At 36.5% G+C, this 23,342-nt stretch overlaps 2 protein-coding genes across 4 annotated transcripts; one reads left to right on the forward strand and one right to left on the reverse strand.

The window, feature by feature from the left end:
- The first annotated feature begins 7 nt into the window (after positions 1-7).
- Positions 8-10,499, forward strand: LOC116299394 (prolyl 4-hydroxylase subunit alpha-1). Its single transcript, XM_031708048.2, has 11 exons — positions 8-442; positions 4,805-5,289; positions 6,025-6,076; positions 6,385-6,710; positions 6,957-7,027; positions 7,443-7,542; positions 7,653-7,706; positions 7,883-7,948; positions 8,093-8,161; positions 8,666-8,762; positions 9,216-10,499. The coding sequence occupies exons 1-11, from the start codon at positions 94-96 to the stop codon at positions 9,284-9,286; spliced, it is 1,740 nt and encodes a 579-aa protein (XP_031563908.1). The 5' UTR covers positions 8-93; the 3' UTR covers positions 9,287-10,499.
- LOC116299395 (prolyl 4-hydroxylase subunit alpha-1) lies at positions 10,018-22,941 on the reverse strand. Of its 3 annotated transcripts, none has more exons than XM_031708050.2 (12): positions 22,541-22,941; positions 20,048-20,376; positions 19,577-19,628; positions 18,335-18,558; positions 17,782-17,952; positions 16,290-16,360; positions 12,537-12,636; positions 12,050-12,103; positions 11,628-11,690; positions 11,484-11,552; positions 10,988-11,084; positions 10,018-10,463 (listed from the first exon to the last, which is right to left on the reverse strand). In XM_031708050.2, exons 1-12 carry the CDS (start codon positions 22,875-22,877, stop codon positions 10,393-10,395), a joined length of 1,638 nt encoding a protein of 545 aa, XP_031563910.2. In that variant the 5' UTR covers positions 22,878-22,941; the 3' UTR covers positions 10,018-10,392. The 3 variants fall into 3 exon arrangements, with proteins under 3 accessions (XP_031563910.2, XP_031563911.2, XP_031563909.2); XM_031708051.2 differs by lacking the exon at positions 16,290-16,360 and adding an exon at positions 16,678-16,745; XM_031708049.2 differs by lacking the exon at positions 16,290-16,360 and adding an exon at positions 14,926-14,996 and having other exon boundaries at positions 22,541-22,940.
- Between the last annotated feature and the right edge of the window lie 401 nt (positions 22,942-23,342).

A 23,342-nucleotide genomic window follows, 5' to 3' on the forward strand; every position in this document is an offset into this window, starting at 1 on the left:
ATGTATAACTCAACCTCTCACTTGACCTTGATCAATAATGTTGCTGTCGTATTTTACAGTCAATTCAACAAGCGCGAGAACTAGTTGATAAAGATGGGTGTCTACGGTAGCTTTCTTGCTATCTCTTTGATTTTTTCAACCTTCTTTCAACCTTTTCGACCCGAGGTCTTTACTTCGACTTCTCAACTTTCAGAACATACCAAAGTTGAACAGTCCCTTGACAAGGCGTTACAAAACTACATCAAGAAAGAAAAACAACGGTTAAAGAAGCTCAAAACTTTTCTACGGCTTAAGAAGAAGCAATCACAGAAACGGTTGTTAGACCTTGAGGATTTGAGCGGCTTGACTATCAGCCCTGTGGACGCGTTCACGACCTTGAATCGGTTTGGTAAGGATTGGGAAGACGTTGGGAAGCAACTGAGACAGCGCGAACATCGTGAAGGTAATAACTGAAGGCACTTACTCAATTCAATATCTACTCATTTTCCTTTAATTCGACAAATAAGGAGGGCTGCGCATCTGCTTGATTTGGAAACTAAACTAACACGTTATACTTTAGCATCAGAAGTCGTAAATTAACTTTTTAAGAGCATGCGAATTAGTACGTTTGCCAAGACTGAAGCTTACGATATGTCACCAATAAACAGAGGAACGCCACGGGAACCGGCCCGGCTCACGCTGAGAAAATAGAGAGATAATCGTTCATTCATCATTTATTAGTTGGAATCCCTTCAAATTGCACTATTTATTTGATGAATTAAAAGCGTAAAACTGATATTAATTATGGACGACGTTGATAGTTTTTATCACAAATTGATGATCAAGTTTATTAATTTTGTAATCGATGGAACTCGATAATAATATGAGGTAATTTTGTGCATTCATTGACCGTCTTAAAGCAAGGATTTCTGCTCACGGTCTTCACGTAGAGACTGTAGTTGACCTAGGACACGTTGGTGGTTATATGATAAACTCATAGTCAGGGTATCGAGTTTTTGGAGACAGCATGCTTTGATCGTGCGTAGATCATGGTCCCTGCTTTACATATGACACCGTGAAAGATGGCAAATGTTTTATCATCATGAGATAGTAGATCAGTTTATATCTTAGTTCATGTCCAAAATAATGTCGATAAATGAGATATTCTTGTCCAAGTATATCTATCAGTATCTATCTAGACTGAGCAAAAATATTATTGGAGTTATATGTTGCCAGGCTACGTTTTTTGAGAAAACAGCACATTAAACCTCCGCTCTAAGCTTTTGAAGCCGCGCACATAGATATATTTATCTAGAGGTCATTCGTAGAACTGCATAAACGTTAGCGGACGTATCTCGATATCAAAATTATGGCACTAACGTGAAATGTCAGTTGACAAGTAAAAAAATCTTCAGAATTAAAAGTACAAAGTGCAAAAATCAAGTTTAAGAAGAATTTTTTTTCAATAATGGCAAAAAACGACAAAAACTAGACTTTTGATCCCAATAATTTTCGTTTTGGGTTAACACTAAAAACCTTTTTTAACAGTTAGAAACTGATGTATTATGATAAAATGCCTGTTTGAAGCGGTATTTTCAATTGTACAAAGATGTTTTGTTGCATTTGTGTTAGAATGTAGCTTTGTCAGGCTTTTTTTTATAGAAAATATATGGGAAATAATTAAGCAAATGAAGGCCTAAACCTCATTTTCGAATAAAATTTTTGCTTTGGGTTAACGCTTTGATTCCACTTTCATCGGTCATCTCCACTTCCAAACAAGTTAAACTTTCTGAATAACAAGATTTTAGCCTTGTACAACAGCCTTTCTTCAAGAAAATGGTTTTTGGCGCTCACTTCTTGAATACGAAAATCTCTCCTAATTAGTAGATAAACAAAAGAATGTTGGTCTTTGGTGAGAAGGTTTGCAAAAGGTAAAGTCAAATACAGGGAAACGTTGAAAATGTAGTCATGTTTACCGTTTTGTGGGAAGGAAAAACGCGATGCTCAATGTAAAGGAGAAAAAAGAGGAACTTTTATTTGCACAAAAAGAAAGAAAGGATACCTCGTTAGTGGACGTCTACATGTTTCTCGTACGCATCTAGATCTTTAACCCCTTTCGTCAAATCTTGGAGAGTTACACATTCCCGCCACAGCTCCGTGTTTATTTGCTGTTTAATAGTATAAACATAATAATAATAATAATAATAGTTTATTTATCCACATAACGCCTAGGAGCATTTCACATACTCGTTTAAAATGCGCACGTGCACTAATCTATTAAGAAATAACCTAAATTAAAGTGATATAAAATATAATATATATATGTATACATGCAATAAATATAAAATATGAAATGATAAATATCTATTTACAATGGGAAGTTAATAAAGGAAATAAGAAAGGAAAAAAAAAAAAAAAAAAAAAAAAAAAAATCCAATATATGATAAATAAAAATTTATCTAACGATATATAAAAGGTATGAAGTCTAATTTACGTATGATATTCTTAAAGCTATTTACGTTAACAGCATTTCTCGCATTAGATGGTAAATTGTTCCAAAGATGACTAGCTATGGATACAAAAGAATTAAGACGCCATTTACTGTTAAATGAATATTGCTCAAGTTTAGTACCAGAGCCTCTTAAATTATACTTAACTGTACGAAATTTGAAAAAGTCATTAATATATCTAGGGCCATTCCCTTTGATGCATTTAAAAAGTAAGACTAAAACTTGGAAATATCTCCTATGTTCTACGGTACGCATATTAATTGATTTAAGAATGCTGTCATAAGAATTAGATTTAGATAGGCCTAATAAAGTTCTAAGAATATAATAATTGGCTTCTTCTAATTTTTTTGAGAGTGACTTAGATATTCCCACCAGCACAGGGCTACAATACTCAAGATGAGGCAAAATAAAAGCCCTATATAATTGAATCATAACATGCGCTGGAACTAAATATATCTTCAGCAAAACACGTATTTTGTATTGATATAAAACCATGGCAGATTGTAGCAGTTTTGCATGAAATCCCAATCTCAAGAGACAATCTCAGATTAGTTGGATATATATTATCATGGATGATCCCCTCTGTACTGACTTACACAAGAACGCCTAGTTCCTGGCATAGGGCAAACAGATGGGTCAGTTTTCGGAGGATTAAAAGATTAAAACCCAGTTCAGTTCTTTTAAGTGCCAATGTATTGATGTATTTTAAGACTGCAAGGTGTTCTATACGGTCCACTTTCTTTGTTGAAAGACTCTATGCATAGCCATAGGAAATATTTCAACCTACAAGACTGAGTCGCGATCAGAATGCGAACAGTGTAAACCTGTGCTGACTGGACGTGAAGTGTGTTTACGATTCGGAAACTCTATTAGTTTATTGTTTTATTGCTGCACGACACTATTTGCCGCTAAGAGTTCTGTCATAAGCACCACAAATCTAGGAAAATTAAACAAACACTAACGAGCTTCGACTTCAACCTAGTACATTTTAACTTAAAGTGTTACAACTTTATTCGCCTGTAATTTTTGATTCTTTTCACCGGACATAGAGACATCATTCCTCGATGTTATTGCGATGATGCGTGGTTTTCATCAGCGGATATAAGGTCATTAATCCGTCTGTAGATTACTAGTGGAGCTCACTGACCATATACCCCTCGTTGTGCCCCTGACCACGCCCTGGAATTTAATCCCTTCGAGGATCAGAAGACCTATAGGTCGCTATCAATAGACGTCACTTCCGGTAATAGCTGCGTTTTTAATGGCTTGTAGAATCTTGAAGGTCGTTTTGATCTCTCGCTTTCTGGTTTCATGTCGTAGAAATAGATAAATACAATAGTTTGAGGGCTTATTTTGATATGTTTTGACCTAACATCCGCTAGTTGCCCCTCAGTCAACCGCTTGTTTGCCCCCCAGTCAACTCCAAAAAGTCACGTGATTGATAGTAAGCAATTATAGTAATGTGTCTTGTGGTCTAGTACAAAATGAACACCTTTAATGTCCCACTGTGAAATCGTTTGACCTTCGCGATAAACTCTGGATTGTCATTGAAAACAAATGAGATAAGAATTCAATTAAGATCATATTTTTTGAAGGTGCTGTTATTAGGTGACGAATACAATACAATCTGGTACTATTTACTGTAACAGTATTTTCAAACGCTTGAAAAATATTCGGCCCAATTTATGTTATTTAGTGTGATGTAAAGACAATAATGGAGCATCACAATGGTTTCCCTCCTAGCAGAGCCTATTTTCCTTTTGTTTTGGCTGAGAGAGAAAAATAGACTCTGCCGATGTAGGACGTTATTTCTGTCGCGCATGCGTGGCGTAACTTAGCAACGCTGTCATGATTTTGACAGCCACTCTTGTCAAACAACGTTTGGCGCCACGGTGTGTTACATTTGCTGATGCGCACTACATGTAATCGGTTAAAAACCGGTTTTAAAACTGGTTTTGTTCGATCGTGGACGGCTGTGTATCAAAGGAAACGCTCTACATCGACAGTCTCCTTCCTCCCCGCCTGAAAGAAGGGAGAGAAAGAGAAGAGAGACTCTGCTAGCAGGGAACACAATGGTAGTAATGGAAAATAAATATATGAAAATAAAAAATAGAAACAAACAAACAAACAAACAAGTGAAAACCAAAATTAGAAGCAAAACAGAACTGAGTAACGAGAAAAAATCTCGAAGTATCCGTTACTATAGTTTTCTTTTGATACTAACAATTAATTTTCTCCCCAAAAGGCAGACGGGTCTAACTTTCTCGTATCTTACTGACTCTTAAAATGATCTATTTTCTCTTCTTTTCCCCCAGATTTTCTAAATGTTTTGTCAGAACAGAATGAGTCATTGAACCTCTTCTCCCAGATGGATTTTGATGGAGCAATGAACGCCTTGCTTCGGCTCAGTAAAGTTTATGATATCAGCCCTCAGAATCTACTCCAAGGGAAGATCGATAAGCGCTCGGTAAAAACTGTTTGTACTAAAGGACTAATCAATAATCAATCGAGGCAACTTCGTCAATCCATCGACCAGAGGATCCAAAATGAAACGTGTTTGATACCTACGTCATTTCCCCCAGTTCAAATCGATACCCAATCGATAACTACTCGGCTTACTACAATGGACAGCTTTCGGCTCGGTCGCCAAGCCTACGTGACTGGACACAGACTATTGGCTAAGACATGGTTGGAACACACGATCAGCATGATGGGTAATACCCAGTATGCCTTGCGCGACATGGCTGAAAGTACAAACCGAAGCGAAGTGTTGAATTACCTGGCTTTCATAGAATACCTGGTAAGATAATAGATATACCACAGGGTACCCAACTTACTAATTGGTTACTTCGTGTGTTGAAGTTTTTATTATAGAGAGTTTTCAGATGACGTCACAGCAGCCAAGTTGGTGTACCAAAACAATACATTTTCAATCCTCCGGAAAACATACTCTGTTTACATGCAAAAACTGTGCAGAAAGTTTCCCAGGGCCGTAACCAGGGGGAGCACAGGGTGCACGTGCATCGCCCCCCTAAAAGCTTAAGGTCCGCTCATCCTTTTTTTTTCTTTTTGGTTCTGCAAATTATTGCCTGTGCACCTCCCTGCAAGATCCCTAGTAACGCCACTGAGTTGGTAATAAAAAAAACGATCAATGGTCCGATTTTATTCGATGTGCACCCTCCCTGTAAAAGTTCTGGTTACGGCCCTGTTTCCATTGCTTAATACACCAATATGGCTGCCTTTTGATTTGAGTAAAATAGATCTAGTACAGTGTGTGCAACCATGTAACTCAAAATCCCTTGTATTGAGATATGAATAACAATGAAATTAAACAGCTGCCATGTTGGTTGATCTAACGAGAGAAGCTAATAAGGAATGCTTTTTTATCGTCAACCAAGATGGCGGCTATGACGTAACATGCACATGCTCTGTTCTGAGACCTTTAGTAAGGTTTAGCACTTCAAGATCTCGTTTGCTCCTTCCAGTTATCACGTCACCTAGTAGAGTATAAATGGCTCTTTCTTTTCTTTGTCAGTTTGCAAACTACAAAAAGTCTTTAAGTTATTATCAAGAAATGTCTCGTTATGGTAAGATTCTACTTCTATTTCGTACTTTTATTCCTTATTTGTATTTTAATTTGATCGTGTGCTGGGTGAATGAAAATGGACGTGACAGTGTGCGTGACAGTAAGGTATGGCGTGATTTTTCAAATGGTTAAGTGTCTCATTGCGTTATCCCAAGTTAATATTCTGATTGGATAATAATGATGCTGCGTTGGCCTTTGATTGATGAGGCTTACCCATCAAGGAAGTCAGTTTGCCACATCAAACTCCATGATTTCCAGTCAATCAAACGCAGCTAATATTGCGTTGGGCTTCCTTTGTTTAATCACCAGATCCCTCGGATGAAGTGAAAGAGAACGTAAAAATCATGGAGGGACTGGTGGCGAAAAATAAAGTAGGAGAGCGATTATCTGACGACGACGACGACCAAGATGAGTTCATGATTGAATACGCCAACCATTGTCGTAAGGCCGACCAAACTGTTCCGTTACCTAGCAACGATCCTAGATTGAACTGTTACTATGACAACAGACATCCGGGGTCTTATTTGAGGCCTTCTAAAGTGGAAACACTGAATTTAAATCCACGAATTGAAATATTTCGTGATGTGCTAAGTGATAATGAAGTGGATGAAATTATATCACTGGCCCGTCCAAAGGTGAGAAATTTCTGTAGATGTGCAATATATATTCTGCTCAGTTCTACTAATTCCATGGTAGAAATACATAGAACAACATAGGACACCATAGAGGAACTATAAAGGTTTGCAAAAAACTGTACCGCGGATTTCACATTCGTCTGACACTTTTATCTAAGTCGGGCTCCCTGTGGTTTTTACTGCTTTCACAAATACCATGTACCCTGTACCTTATACCCTGTATTTATTGTACACTCTTCGTAACAGTTACTACGGGCTGGAGTCAACAATCTAGAAACAGGGATCACAGAACTGGCGGACTACAGAATAAGCAAAAAGTTGAGTAAAAATAAATAAGAATAGAAAAAATATTAGAAAATATTCAAGATACCGAAAACATTCCTCAGACCTTTCTGAAATGCTTGTTTTCACAGCCATCATATTGGTTGAATTTAACAAAAGAGTTGATCATTTTGATTAGCGTCTGTTGTTATATCATAATCAACCAATATGGCCGCCGTGTCTTTGGTTATTTGATTCTCTTGGGAATGATTGAAAACCACCTCGACGATGCCGAGTGCATGTGTTTGGGGCGGCCCTTCTTATTCTTTAAAACACATTCTTAATTTTGACTAATGACGAGGTCTCTTGCATCTACCAATAGCATTCCATGGTCTAAAGGTTTCCACCGGGGGAGGGATGGGGATTCCTTCACAACTAGAATTACATAGTTGGTTGTTTATTCTCTGGCAGCGCCTGGTTACGAGACCAGGACAGCGAACTCGTGCAGAAGATCGACCAAAGAATTGGTGTTTTAACTGGTCTGAACATGAACACAGCCGAGCATTTACAGGTAAAAGAATACCCCGGAGGGGGAGGGGATAGAAGGGTATAAGCAGGCCTTGCTTTAAAAAACCTAGAATATTACCCCGTATATTAAAATGCTTTTTGTTGTTTTCACAGGTTAATAACTATGGGCTAGGAGGCCAATACGAGCCCCATGTGGACCACGCCCTGGTATGTCATTAATCTTCGCGTTACCATGGTTACGATTCTATGACACGATCTTATTAGTACAAGTTTGAAGACCTCAAAAATATTTGACTCTTAAAGTTCATGTCTATGTAACCTATGACGTCACGGAAAGAGATGTTTGCTATTTCACTGCTAACTTTATTTTCCTTCTTCTCTAGAATATGTCGATATCTCCCATCAGGGAACTAGGCTGGGGAAACAGGATAGCAACGTTGATGTTTTATGTACGTATCAGGTTGGAAATTTGCTGTCGTTATTTCTCTCTGAGCCCGCGTTTCTTTAAAAAAACTGGGGTCGAAACTATAGTCTTCTCACTTTCTAATCTCTTCTGCATTTTTCTACTGTTGGGCTACCTGTATATATTACAGTTATCTGACGTTCAAGCTGGCGGTGCAACAGTGTTCATAAAACTCAACGTCCATTCAAGGCCAAGTAAGGTATGACAACGTTTGCTTGAACAATAGATCTTTCTCCACTATACCCTAGCATTCAAGCGCTTCAGGATGAGGCTAAGCGCAGTTAAACAAAGATTTTTTATTCTCAAATGGCTATTCCGAAGAGGCCCATTTATGTTTTTACAAATTTAGAATATAAGAATATAGAAAGGATCTTTTTTGAGTTCCAAATTACCGACTATGTTCCTCGATTACATTCTCATTTACTCAGAGTTAACCTCGAATCAGTGTCTAAATATTCACAAATACCAACGGTAAAGTAAAGAATGCACAATTTCAACGATACCAACTTGAAATTCCACGCACTTTCACTGGAACACAGATATTCTGCACAAAACCCTAAGCAACAGACAACTCGAAACTGGAATATTCAGTGGAACGGACTTGGGGACAGTTTGGGATCTCGTCCCCAGAGCCCCAGAGTAATCAGTTCGCTATGCAACCTATTGTTGTTTCGAGGCGCTGAGATGCTTTTCCATCCAATAGGGTGACGCATTGTTTTGGTATAACCTGAAGAAATCCGGTGAAGGAGATTTAGATACACTACACGCTGGGTGTCCTGTGTTGCTAGGCGACAAATGGGGTAAGTCGAATACACGGATTAGGGCGCATGCGCGCGCCAAAATCTTTATATGAGTCGGTATTGTGCGCGTTTTCAGTATTGTTTTCAAAAAATGCAATGCGGATGTTTGAAACACAGGGAGTTCTTTACCATATGAAAATCATTATAGCATAGATCTTTACATGGATCTTTAAGCTCATGATTATAGGAAAACAAAGGTGCGTCGTTATTAGTTTCGGTCCCAGATCATGCGGAAAATACTAAATGTACTGGGTTTTTTTCTTGATTTCTTCATTTGTTTGTGCTGTAAAACAATTTTATTTTCGGCTTTTAACTAAATTGGGCTATCAGTGGTTTAAAATATCACGAGTAACGACGGTAGGATAGATATAAATTTGCCAAACTAGGGCCTTCTTCAATCACTCGAAATGTCTTTTTTTAATTAATACTATAACCCAATGTTTTCCCCTCTAGTCGCTAACAAGTGGATCCACGAGTATGGCAACGAGTTCTTACGTCCATGTGGACTGACCGAAGATGAGTAATCGATGAGTAATCGATACCCGAGTGATTGGCGATGGAGGCCCGACGCAGGAAGAAGAGTATAGTCGGAGATCAAAATGGTAACTACAGGCGAATGTACAAGTGCCAATGCACGCTGGTTCTCAAGGAGGCGATCATCAAAATTTCTTTTTTCGAATGGAAATAGAAATATTATGTTCTGTTCCATGTTATACATGGCTGTCACTCAACACTAAAAAAAGACCTCTTTTAGTTGGACATTATAATATTTTCCCATTTCAGACCACCTGTCATTCTCTAGAGTATCATTTCTTTGTTTAACGGTTGCGCATGAGAAGACACATGAATATGGATACAACTCAAGAACAAAGAATCTTATTCTCAAGAGAATGACACATGGTATGATATGGGAAAACATTACGCCCAAGGTAAAGAAATGACCCCTAGAAATAACTTTTCTCAATTCACCTTTCCATGTTCGAAGGAAGAATTTTAAAAACGAATAACGACATCGTCATGCATTGGAATGTTCGCAGCTTCGCCAAGCATCTCTCGTCGCGTCTCCCCAAACAGCCCCACAATGCACTGCAAGGTCGTTACAAGTCTTCCTCTGAGCTACAGGAAGACTAATTAACATATTTATTAATTTAGCACGTGATCTCGTGACGTCACAACGCCAACAAAATAAATCACCTACGCCCAAACAAGAAAATAATATAAAATAAACGAGAATCAAGAAAATATTTGTCAGCAATCAAATATGAATTAATATATATTTGTAAATATCATCTGTCTTAATTATTGTTATATATTCTTTAAGATAATTACAAAATTTTAAGATGAGTTACGGCGGTGTTTTATAAATTTTTTAAAAAATATTTACCTTTAACAAATTAGCAAAAGTTATCAATGAGCTATATCTTGGGACCAATGTTACTTATCTGCCTGGCTACTTTTGCCCTTGTAAGGCCTCTTTCAATATTCCTGCCACGTCTTCTACGCGGGCGAACCATATTCCACCACTTATGAGGAGTAGTTAGCAATATATTGTTGCCATAGCAACACATAAGTATGCTGGCTCCCTTAATTCAGAGAACGAACATCTAGTGTATTTCTTAGGTGTAAAGGTCTATTCTTTAGGATTAAGGCTGCATTTTCTTCTGAATTCTTGGCCTACTTCGTGAATCCATTTGTTAGCAACTGAAAAAAAGAACAAGAAGTATACTTTACTTAGGAGAGGATGTTTTGATTTTTCTGCTACCCCAGTCCCTCCGCACGAATAAATAGGCCTACAAGGATGAAAAAAGGACCACACCCTAAAAATGGGGGTGGGGGGTGTGGGGGTGGGGGAAGAAAAGCGGAATGTTTAAGAAATCTTATATTGTTCGAAGACGGGATCAAATGGGTGTCTTGCACTGTTACGGTACTGTCTCACACAGCTGTGACTCGACTGAACTGCATATGTGACTTTAGTTTGTTTGATGTGTTGTTCTTTCATTTGCCACAAGGGTTTTTCTCCGAGTTCTCGGGTTTTTCGTCCTTTCTTAAAAATCAACATGTGAGTTGGGCATTATGTTTTGTACGTCTTTAATGTATTAATGGTGCGTATGGAGCGAACCTCACGGAAGAGCCCCGTACGGGGGGAGGGGGGGGGGGGTATGATAGTATATTATCAGTTTATAAATAAGTTTTATAAAAAAACGACTAAATTAACAGTAACTTACCCCACTTGCTTCCAATCAACACAGGGCACGCTGCATGGCGCGTAGAATCATCCCCGTCGCCATTTCTTTTCAGGTTGTACCAGAATGCTGCATCTCCCTTTGAAGAAAATAGAATAAAAGACTGTTATTAACCTGGATAGAACTAGCCTCCGACGCAGACGTTCTTAGGGTCGTCACGTGGTCATTCTTAGTTCAATCTCGTTCTCGAGCCGTTATTTCGTACTGCGCATTTTCGGGAATATAACTATCTAGTTATTTCGTCGAGCATGCGCAGTAAGAAATAACGGCTTTGACAACAAAATCGTCCTTGGTTATACCTGTGGTATAGTTCGATTGACCTGACCGAGGAAGATTGAAAGCGAACGGTTCTCTCCTTTCCTTTCCCACTCTTTCTCCCTCCTTTGCCACAGGGATCCCATGGTTCAAAAGAAGTAGACCAAAAAAAAAAAGAGACATGCGGGGCAAATCCTTCCCTTCAACGCAGACCATAACTTACCTTGGTTGGCCATACAACTGTACCGACTCTTGTAAACACTGTTCCACCGCCTGACTGTACATTGGACAACTGAGGGTAGTAATGACACAAAAGTCAGTGGACAAATTCCTCTGGGGAGAGGGGTGAGTAATAGAAAATACTCACGTAGGCCAGGAATGTAGCAATTCTATTCCCTGTACCAAGTGACGTGAACTTGTCTTCGCCGTCCTGTTAAACATAATAATGAGGTTAAAATCTCTTATGGCCATGTTGTTGATATCATAATGATGATGACATGCGATAGTGTTACGTTATGGTGGTAGTGGTGATAATGTTGGCGTTGGATAGTGTTGATGACGTGCGATAGCTTTACGTTATGGTGGTAGTGGTGATAATGTTGGCGATGGGTAGTGATGATGATAACGATAGCGTTACGTTATAGTAGTGATGATCTTAATATAGAGATTCTTAATATAGAGGAAGCTAACGAGGTTTGACTGCTAAATATCGCCGGCATGGCCGTGATAAAACATATAACATGCCATCAAAGAATTAAAAAAAAAATTCTTTAATCTATTTTAACTTACTCTTGCGAAGTCAAAGTGCGGCTCATAATGTCCTCCTATCCCATAATTCACAACCTGTAGAAAAAAAGTATGTCAAGCTTCACACTAGCGGCGCAAGCATACAACGGCATATGCATGCGCAGATAGTCCTTCACCACCCTGGGGACCAGCCTCTCAGCTGAAGGAACTAATGACCTTAAATATAGTTACTTTACCCTTCATATATGGATAGAAGAAATACTCCAGTCAACCTTAAAGGATTATTTGAGCTTGCGTATATCGTTATGTTCATGCTTGCTTCGCTAGTGTGAACCAGCATGAAGTCACGAAGAGAAATAACCCAGGTACCTTTGGCGCTCGCTCGTTAAAACAACAGGAAGCGAAATAGGACCTCTAGAGCCCAAGGTAGAACCCATGTTGTTGAGCAGCACCATAAAATGAATTATTTTATTCCCAAAGGGAAGACTGAGTTTTCTATTGTTTTCCCCCAGTATGACTGAGTGATTACCTGTAGTTCTTCAGCAGTGGTCATGTTCAGTCCTGTTATAGCTTGTACTCTTCGACTTATTCTTTTTACAAGTTCGTCTTCATCATCTTTTATCCAACCACTAGAATCAACCAACAGTCGCAGACAGAAAAAAGAAAAGAATTGTTTTTACTTTTAACAGATATGGATTCAAGGGGAAATATCTCAGTACCAAGATTACCCACATTTTAAATATTCAGTGTGTAGAAGAAGGTTTGGGGGGGGGGGGGGGGGGGGGAGAGAGAAAAGAGGAAGAACTGCCTCAATTCTTCGTTTGCACATGACGTCATAGCCGCCATCTTGCTTGTATTTAACTAAAGACTCGTCAATGAATTCTTGTGTTATATCAACCAACAAGTCGCCGTGTCGTTAGTTATTTCACTCTCTTGGGAATGATTGAAATCCAGCAATGAATATGATAAGTTTTGTACTGTCTTTTTCTCTTCCCCTTCCCACTTTTCTGGACGCCCTAGCTTGGTCATAAGGGGCGAGGCCCAGGTATAAAAAGAAAACACATCAAGTGGCGTACTAGTACAAGTAGCCAATCCATGGTTCCGACTCAAACAACAACGAACCAACCAATCACCGCTGCAGTAGTTTTCCCAGTGGAATCAAAATCTTGTCCCACAAACAACTACACAGTATTTGTTTTAAAGAGTACTACAAGGATTACGAGAAAATTTTCTATTATTTTCACAGGACAGTTAACAATATTGAAACAATTTATAATCAATTTTTCTCGATCAGAATTTTAAATTCTGAGATATTCTAGCTAATTTTTTGAGCTTGAGGGACATAGCAACGGTAACTAAGGGGAGTCAGAACCATGACTTATAGCGTGATAAAACATTTTACACCATTTCAAAAAACGTTGTCGCACGCTGCAAAATGTAATATATTCACAGTCGAACAATGTAGTTTTCTTTTAGAATGAAAGCACAAAGCATTACCTTTGAGTTAATAGAAATGTGATTTTTTGTATTTTAACCACAAAACATTTTAAAAAGCAAAAAAATTCTGTTTAGTCTCGCCTGACAACGTTTCTTTTTTGAAATAAGTGTATACATTAGCACGTTCATGAAAGTTAGCTGAAGTGTTAGATGACTTAAAAAATTAAATCCTTGGTTTAAAAAAGCAGCTGGAAAAAGTTATTTTTTTTACAGAAAACTTTATTTTGATCGTTTTTTTTTAGAAAAGACGATTAACTTTGATATTTTTAAAGTTTATAAATTCGGCATTAGCTATTTCTTAGCGTAGCTTTGCTCTTTGAGTTTTTTCTGCCCATTTGACGAAGTTTATAAATGAAATAAAATAAGTGTTATTATGGAACAAAAATTTATAGCTAATCGAGATTATTAATATAATATTATATAAATATTAAGAAATAATAAATACATTATTGATAAGCTGCTGTAAATATATTTAAAATATAAAGTTCAATTTAAGTATATAATTATCATTAATTTAACAAAACATCAAAACATGCAATATCATCTACCTGCTTCGTAACCACAAACCAGCACCTTATCACAAACCTGTCACATGTGAGAGATGTATGTCTGGGGGGAGGGGCTAGTTTCCTGCACAGCTGCTATTGGTGTCGTCAGATAAAAATAGCGACTGCGTTGCAGACTAGAGGGGGGCTGGCAAGAATCAAAAGTAATTCCTTAAAAAGAATTTACTCCCCCCTGGCTCCTATCAAGAAAAAAATTCTTTTTCATGGGAACTCTTTCTATCTCATATATTTTTTGATTATTCCCCTTTTTCTCTGCAATTTCATGGCACCCCTCCCTCCCCTATGTTGTAACAAGCCCCCCCCCCCCCCCCCCCCACTCTCCCCAGACATAAATAATGAATGGTTATTAAGCTGAGTGACAGGTAGATTTAGAGTTTACACTTATAAGCGATTGCTTTAAAGTTTATCTTTTCATTTTATCTTATGTTTATCTTATGTTAATTATTTTATTATTATTTTATCAGGTTAGAGACCTGGATGAATGAAAGAAAGAAGAGAGGAAAGCAGGTTAATTATCACAAGTGTTGCTTGTGGTTGCCATAGTAACAAGTTGCCATAGTTACAGATTGATAAACTAGGATAGGCAATGAGTTAGTAGCCCAGGAGAAAAGTTAAGGCATAGAAAAGTAGAGAATAGTTGCCATGGCTTCACAATAGTAACCAAGGATACATGACTACTGTAAGTAAGCAAGGTAACCTAAGGAATGCAACAAAATAGGCAGTTGCAAGAGAGCAAAACACAAGAGACTGGATAAACCTGCCATGGCTACAGGATGGTAACCTTGGAGATCAACAGCCATTACTATGGTTACAGAATGAAATGTGAATGGCTTGAAATATAGTGGAGCAACAGACCTTTTGCTGATGCGGTATTTTGCAAACTCAAGGTTTCCTGTGACAGGGTTCTGGATTGTGGCTCGTCGAAGCTGTCATGATCAATAAGCAATTACAAATGGTTAATACTCCACAGTTATGAGTTTCCTGTTGGTCAGATTTAGCCTCAACTTTGTTCAGAATATTCATGTGAGCCAATAAAGGTCTGTGGATTCTTAAGTGTTTGTGAATAGATTTTATTCATGGTGTGACAATGTTTTCCCAATTGACCGTGACAAACCTCTAGGGGAATGAACAGTTATTGCTTTGAAACTTGTCGGGATATCATCGTTATTCCTTTCGTATCCTTTGGGATACTCATGAATTTTTCGAAGAGTAAAAACAAAAGAAAATGAATCCTCTGGAGGTTTGTCACACTGAAATGGGAAAACATTGTCACACCATGAACAAGGTCTATATTTAGACACTGATATGAGGCTAACCCTGAGTCACCGATTCCGCAATCAAGGTACACAGTGGTACTGTACTTTGGAAATTGAAAAAGGTCTATTTATATATATATATTTCTGGTTAAAGATAAATACGGGTAAGAATAGTAAGCTATCACATGTGCTTATGATATGTACAGTACTATCATATGTAGTAACTTATACTACAGTAAATGTTATATATTATATGCTATAAGAGTGCAATGCTGCATGCATGCATGCTGTTAGGGAACAGATTGATTTAATTGAATGTTTTTGATTATATATTTTTAACTGTATTTTTTATTTTTTTGATTCTCTACAATTTTTAAAACTTTTCCTTGTCCACAATATCTCCTTTGTTTAGTGAGCCACAATCTTTTGTTATTTTAGTTCGCTTAATTTTCATCTTGTCGGAATGTTATGTCAATGCAAGAATCTTATGAAAGAGAATTAAAAAAAACTATTTGAACAAGAGTGAGGGAGAGGCTTAAATTTGAAAAGAAAAGAAGACTAAAAGTCAGGGGCTCACTCTTGAAAATGTAGTGAATATTAACTACCCAATTTAAGATTCGACGACTATAGACAATGGACTAAAAAAATTTCCCCAAAAAGACTGGGTCAAATCTTTCTGCACATGCTCTTTAATTAGCAGTATATTTTCTTACCCCATATTACTACGTTAAGTAACGTTTTACATAGTGTTGACAACTAATATCTTTGTGGCTATTTTTAAGACAAATATAAGTGACATGTCTGTATTCGTTGAATTTTAAATTGGATAACACCAAGAAATTGGCAGGCAACCCCACTTCCTCCAGCTTCTCTCTCTATTGTCCTCGTTTAACTTGAACAAGATGCAAAGATAGGATGACGACTGTGTATGTAAAGTCTAGGCTAGAGAACGAATTCCAACACCTTTTACTTATCCTATATGGAGCAAACATCAATTTTCCTGAAAAGGGGTCCTTGATTGTGGCTCGTCGAAGCTGGATGAAAAATCAAAGCCTACTATGAACTGCATGAAACTTGATTACTAAGGTAAATCAGGTCCTTTATCACTTTGTAAGGTGTGAAGATACTACATTTAGTAGTATCCAATGTTAGTTGATTATTATGAATTTCATTAAACATATTATTAACTATAAAAAAGTAATAATTTAATGGTTAACATTGAAATAAAACACCAAAAAATTATAAAATAGAATAAAGGAATCAATAATGATTATTTTATGATAATGTCTGAAGACTGTGCAATCACTTAGTGCATTAATGAATTAATAGATTAATATTAATTTATTATTACCTTTTGCTTACTCTATAAATAGCAGTTTCTAAGGTTCCATCATCAAGGGTTACTGTGGCTCGCTCTAACTGTAGTGTTTCAAGTCAAATTAGTAATGTAAGCAATAGTTTGTTAGTGATCTATATCTATTAGACTTCTTTGATATATTAATTTACCTGTTAATGCATTTTTTTATAAAAAACCATGCATAAATTATAAGGATAGACTCTTATAATGCCTTCCCATTTAAGCTGATGTGTTATTTGGATTGTCATTTTGAGAATAAGATTGTTTGTTTGAGTTGTATCCGTTATTCATGTGTCTTCTCATGCACACTAGTTAAACAAAGAAATGATACTCTAGGGAATGACACGTGGTCTTGAGAATAAGATTCTTTGTTTGAGTTGTATCCATATTCATGTGTCTTCTCATGTGTCAACCGTTAAACAAAGAAATGATACTCTAGGGAATGACACGTGGTCTTGAGAATAACATTCTTTGTTTAAGTTGTATGTTACACAAAGAAATGATGATACTCTTGGGAATGAAAGGTAGTCACTTTCTTACATTGATCTCTCAACCTTCATTTACTATATAAGCAACATAAAGTGTGTGAGAACCTCTGTACTGTGCTATGCTGTAGAGCATGAGAGAAGCAAGTTTAGAAACAAGAAGCATACTGTAGCCGAGTGCTTCTTTTCACTGTTTAAGCTTGTGCATGTTTATACGCCATTTTTACAAAGCATGGCCAAAAATGTCTGGTCAATGGGCAAGGTCTGGCCAAACACCTCTTAGGACAGTCCTCTGACCAAGTCGCAGTGGTGAGAGGCAGCACTTTAGCAGTGCATGCCACCTGTGCTTCCCTATATGTTAATGGACAATGTCTAGCCAAACACCCCCTAGGTTGGTCCTCTTCAATGGTCACATGTTGATTGGACCAATCGCCCCAACTAAGGCAGATGTGGTCCTTAATTCTAAATTGCTTCAATGAAATATTTATTGTTTGTTTTGCAGGAAGGTGCCTCTGTTCTGTGGCACTAATGGTTAATCAGTGCATGCATTGTGCTTCAAATAATTATTTTATGACGCTCTTGAAAAATAAATGAATAAGATATCAACACCTACCCTTGGAGTTGCAAGCTTTTTGATATGATCAATCTCTGAATCTGAGAGAACATCTCGTATGATGAAGATTTCTGGATTGACGAACACTCTTTCTATGCGCGCTGGCTTCAAAATCGTTAGAGGATCATTGTTCACAAACCAGCACTTCATTTTGCTTTCCTCCCACTTTGTCTGCAAGGAAAATAAAGTGAAATCTTATTCCCTTGTCATGACCTTGTCTAATATAAGGAAGACGTCGACAGTTTTGACAGAACATGACAGTGTTCTGCCTATCACCAAGGGCTCTACCCCTGCATAAAGCAAGCAAGCAAGTTCTTAATTTCTTTTACGAAAGACAAAATTAGAATAGCCCTTAATTTGGATACAAATGAGGAAAATACCATAGAAAGTGGCTGTGTGCTTTCATAAAACACACACGTCCAACAAATCAGATCAAACAAATTGCTTACCCCTCTCAACTCCATAAAATCCACAGTTACTCCAACCCATAAATCATAAATCTCCCTTGTTACTGGTCAGAATTTAAAGACATGCTACCATTAAGGATACTTACTAAATTTCTTATTTCTCCACGACATAACTTTTCATAGTTTTGGAAAGCCTTTGTTCTGTGGAAGACATCCCTTTCTTTTATCCTCTTAAATGTTTCTTTACGAGAGGTAGTAGTAGTCGTAGTAGGCACTGTTCCTCTCTCTCCTCGTAAACCAGTTGGTTTGGTCTTTTTAATCTTCTCACCAAAAAAGGCGACATTGTCTAGGGCTCTTTCGTGATGAGGGTCTGTCATGATGAGAAAATAGGATTATTACAATTCAAATGACAGTAGCAAAATGACTGAAGAAATTGTTTGCTTACAGCTAGTTTACGTCATGCATGACCTGTAATTCTAAAAAGTTGAATGTAGCTTTCAAGACTTCATGTTTAAATTTCAAAATCTTCAATCAACTACTCTGATAATTAAAAAGAAATTCAGTAAAAAAAAATTTGGTCTTGAACCCACTATGATCATGAATGGTCAATAATGGTGATATATTTTCCAAAAGAAATCACTTCCCAACCAAATCTTTATTTTTTTAAATTACCACCGTTTGCATTACTACGTGGCCACCCCAGAGAAAGATCTGGTCATGTAGTTTGCAATAGACTGCCCATCTCAATCAAACACGTTGACGCCATTTTACAGTTTAGATCGGTGAGTGTGGCTTTTTGACATCTGTTTTTCCCAGTCAAATATCTCAAAGGAAGTCCCAAAAGTAATTGAAATAAGTTTGAGTGCATCCAAGTAGAATTGTGTTTGATTGAGGGCAGTCTATTGCAAACTTCACTTCGCAGTTTTAATCTAGGGTAGCCACATAGTAATGCAAACGGTGGTAAAAGTAATTTGAATTGCCAGAGTTTTGAGCACAGTTGGCACCTAGACTTGCCATTTCAGACAACACCACCAAAGGTCCAATAGACCGTTTTCTCAAGGTTGCGTGCGCATCCAACTTGACGGGCCACAAAAATGAAAAACGCAAATTCAGTAAAATTGAGAAGACAACTACTCGGACTTTGAAGTTTCAAAGTGCTAGAACTTTGAAATAAAAACAAAAATAACAAAAAGAGTATAAGATGTCGTGTCAAATAATCGTCACTGTATTCTACTGGGGTCTCAAAATTCCACGAGGATTTTGAAACCTCAATAGGATACAGCAACTCGTATTTGAAACATTACTTCAATTTATTTATTTTTCTTTTTGTAGCAAAATAAAAAATAGCACTATGATTACTACTAATGTTTTGTTAAATATCTACTTACCAATTCTTACCATTTCCAAAGTGTAGTTGAGGGCCTTTCTTAAATTTCCTCTCTGAAAAAAAGAAAACCATAATATTATTTTATATAATTCATAAATACATACATAACATTAATTTGCTTTAATGAGTAACGTGCTTGAGAAACACTTCAGAGGACCAAGAGCCCTTTTAAGCATAATAATAGCCTTATGCTATTCAAAGGCTATAAAGAGCTGCTCTTTTAAGACTATCATTCTACACTTATCTTTATTGTTAAAACAAGCCTCCCTAGCCAGAGGCTTGTACTCAAGTTTCAATATCCATTATATTACTGACACCTGATTGGCTCAACTTATTGAGCATCAGTGTGTCATGTGTGAGGAACAGTCCCATCTCTACATTGATCTTTACTTTCTGTTTGTGTATCTCATACGTATATTATACATTGAAAATGATTATATAGTAATTATTATAGATGTTATAAATATCTAACCTGGTATTCTGCATAGGCTAAATGATCAGCGACATCGAAAACTGTAACATCTTCTGGTGGCTCATTCATTCTTATCTTCCTCAAGACTTCCTCCATCCACACTTTGGTAGAAAACATATCATTGGTTAGATATGCATATCGACCAATCTGGTAGCAGTCGTCCACTGTCATGGGCGGCATTGGTTGTGCATTCTTTAGCTTTCCTTCCGCCATTGACGTTGTTAGTAATCTGTAAGTGTCTTGAAGTCGGAGTAACGCTGTTATTGCACCCTCAAAGTCTTCTTTTGAGGAATATGCACTCTTATGTTTCTCTATAGTTTCCATCATTTCTGAAACAAAACATGTGATAAACATTTACATACTCTTACTTAGAATTTTAGCCTATTTTATTTCAGGGCCTTCTGAATGTATTGTGAACCTTTTTATTCTTTTTCTCTCATAAAACTTGGGGTCTCTTGTTGTTCCTATTGAATTATGTAAACTGTATTTGGTACCCAAAGATGTGTCCCTTATTTCAAAAACATTGGTGACAATAAGGAAAGCTACAGTGTGTGACCAACATTTATTTATGGCAGCATGTATCAAAAATAATTCTGCATCAGAGGCCAGGGATATAAATTTTATATTATCTTATGAATAATTGATGACTTTTGAGAATTTCCTCCTGAAAGTAGTAACAGGTGCAAAAATAAATGAGTTTTATACCAAAAATGATTATCTGTCAAAATTATTATTTTTCAAATAGGTGCGGCAGTGGAATTAACATGAATTATCACACAGAAACCAATATTGAATCCTCCCTCTATCCAAAGGAATAAAATTCCTGACGCTACCACTTTTCCTTCCATTCATTTTCAATGGCAGAATTTGGATTGAATGAAAAAGAATAGTTTTAGTTCTACGAAAATTTGATGCATTTTGAGCTCCCCTAGATTCCTGTTATAGCCTTCCCACTTGAATCTTTCCATCAACATTGATATCTAACAACATTTGTTTGTCTTTTTTCATTTCCTCCACTGTCCTTTCTTTTTTTTTATATACCCCCAGGATAGATGGTCTATGTATGAAAAAAATAAAACTTAAATCCTTATTGATTTTCAAACTTTCCAATTACCCAGACTTTTTCATTGGTCCAAATCTATTAGTTGTAATCATTCATTCCGTAAGAAATTAATTTGAAGGGGTACTGGTACTCAAAGGAACTATATTGAGTATATCCTATATATTCTTTCAACAAATTGAAAATTTTTATATTGCCTCCCACTACTATTTCTTACTTTTTAATACTTTATTTTTTACAAAAAAAAACTATATATTCCTTGTAAGAAATGTTTTTTTCCTTTAGAAATCAAAGCAGTACACCCTTTTTGCTTGGGCAATGCTCTCCCATTACAGGTAATGTGTTATTCCCTAGAGTATTATTTCTTTGCTTAATGTTTTCATGAGAAGACACACGAATATGGAATACAACTCAAACAAAAAATATTTTTTTCTCAAGAGAATGATTGGCCTGTTAGCTGGAATGAAAAAAAAAATCAAGCCAAAGTTAAATCTGTCTAAATATTGTCATGGCAATACGTTTCTGGCTTAGCAATGTTCAAACTGGCGGAAAACATGTAGATAATGGGACGTAAATGACGGCTTAAATGACATTCAAAAACACCTGTTTGCTTAAAAGCATAACATTGACTCAGGGGATCGTAGATACAACATAAGATTATACAAAATAAAAAAAATTGAAAACAATCTATTCTTTTTTTAAATTTATCTTCAAAAATACATTTAAAAAGGGTCTTAAGATAGAAACATCAAGTTATCAACATTATCATCGTATATAAACGTGGGATAATATACGAATGTTTGAAGATTTGAAGCTTGTATTTGTTCATTCATTCATGAAATTCAAACATGAAAAATTTCCTGTTCACGAAACGCTTGCCAAAAATGTAATATTCTTAGATTAATCTTAAATATTCTAGAGATATTAAATTTCTTAAAATATTAAAACATTTCTAGAAACTAAGCTGACGTGTCAAAATTGAAGAAATCTGATACGATCGGCTGATTTTTTAAATAAAATGATCAATGAAATCATTTTTACGCAAAAATTTTTTAAGAAAGCTATAAAAACAGATCTTGCTGATCTGAGATTTTTTGAAGGTTTTAAAATCTCTAGGTATTAAAATAAACTTCAGAGACTAAATATCCGTTCGCTCAAGAGTGATTTTATTGCATGTTTTTTTTAAGTTATATATTTTAGCAGTAACTGAAATGGTCATCTCATATATTAATAACAAGAATCACTTAACATCACAATATAAACGTACTGCCTCTTTGAAACCTTCTATTATTAATAGAATTCGTAAATTAGGGTCAAGATTATGTTAGCAACTGGTAGAATTTGCAGTTGAAAGATTAAGGAGAATGACTTGAAGGAATAAGCAGAAGTAAAATAAAGAAAAGTTTGGTTTACTACTGTCAAAGACATAATACCTTCGCTATTGTCCTTTTGGATAAGTTCTTCCATCTTCGTCCAGTCAGTGTAAAATCTTTTGATAATGAGATAAGAATTAACTGGGTGTCCAGTGAATGACTCTATGTTCTTGTCATCGATCTTGTTGTGAATGTTTTCAACTTTTTCAGAGAACTTCTTCAGAATGGCAAGACGTTGTTCTTCCATCGCGATGTAGCTCTTCAAAGAGCTTTTCAGCTCCTTTTCTCTGTATACCAGGTGCTCTAGGTCTATTAAAGCCGTAAAGAACTCGCATTTTGCGATTTCGAGGCTAAGGAAGAGCAGCAGAAAGCTCAGGGTCCGTGAAGCGACCACCATAATTGCAGATCATCTGTGATCTGTTTGAAGAACTCTCCTCAAATACTTTCTGTCTGAAGTACTTAGGTTCAGCCAACGAGACATACGTACGGTAAGGAGAATTTGAAAAATATAAGTAAAAAACATTTTTATACTTTATTGAAAAAGCAAAAATACAAGTCCAAATTACTAGCCAAAAAGTAAAGAGGTATAAAAAGTAGTTATATCTGTAGTTTTTTCAATTTAAAGCCAATCTATTTTTATTTTATTCAGTATATTTAGAACATCTTTTAAATTCTCCCAACATGATAGCCGGACCTGGAATTCTTGTCGTTTAACTAAACAGGGGGTCATTGTTCATTCTTTGTTTTGTAATAAATATTTATTCATTACCGCTATTTTAAAAACGTGAGCAAAGTCACACACTGAAATAGTATCTCAAGAATAGAATTCCTTATAATAACACGAAACAACTTGACAATATGA

The sequence above is a fragment of the Actinia tenebrosa genome, unplaced genomic scaffold (genome assembly GCF_029948245.1).
Source record: "Actinia tenebrosa isolate PJP-AT-01 unplaced genomic scaffold, QUT_ActTen_1.0 PGA_scaffold13__45_contigs__length_12533684, whole genome shotgun sequence".
Taxonomy (NCBI): Eukaryota; Metazoa; Cnidaria; class Anthozoa; order Actiniaria; family Actiniidae; genus Actinia; species Actinia tenebrosa.

Coding starts and splice junctions, on each gene's coding strand:
- LOC116299395 (XM_031708050.2), bottom strand. CDS start 22,877: ATGGTGGTCGCTTCACGGACCCTGAGCTTTCTGCTGCTCTTCCTTAGC. Junction 12,104..12,536: donor CCACTGCTGAAGAACTACAG/GTAATCACTCAG, acceptor TTTTTTCTACAG/GTTGTGAATTATGGGATAGG. Junction 11,085..11,483: donor CAGTTGTATGGCCAACCAAG/GTAAGTTATGGT, acceptor TTTTCTTCAAAG/GGAGATGCAGCATTCTGGTA.
- LOC116299394 (XM_031708048.2), top strand. CDS start 94: ATGGGTGTCTACGGTAGCTTTCTTGCTATCTCTTTGATTTTTTCAACC. Junction 443..4,804: donor ACAGCGCGAACATCGTGAAG/GTAATAACTGAA, acceptor CTTTTCCCCCAG/ATTTTCTAAATGTTTTGTCA. Junction 7,543..7,652: donor ACACAGCCGAGCATTTACAG/GTAAAAGAATAC, acceptor TTGTTTTCACAG/GTTAATAACTATGGGCTAGG.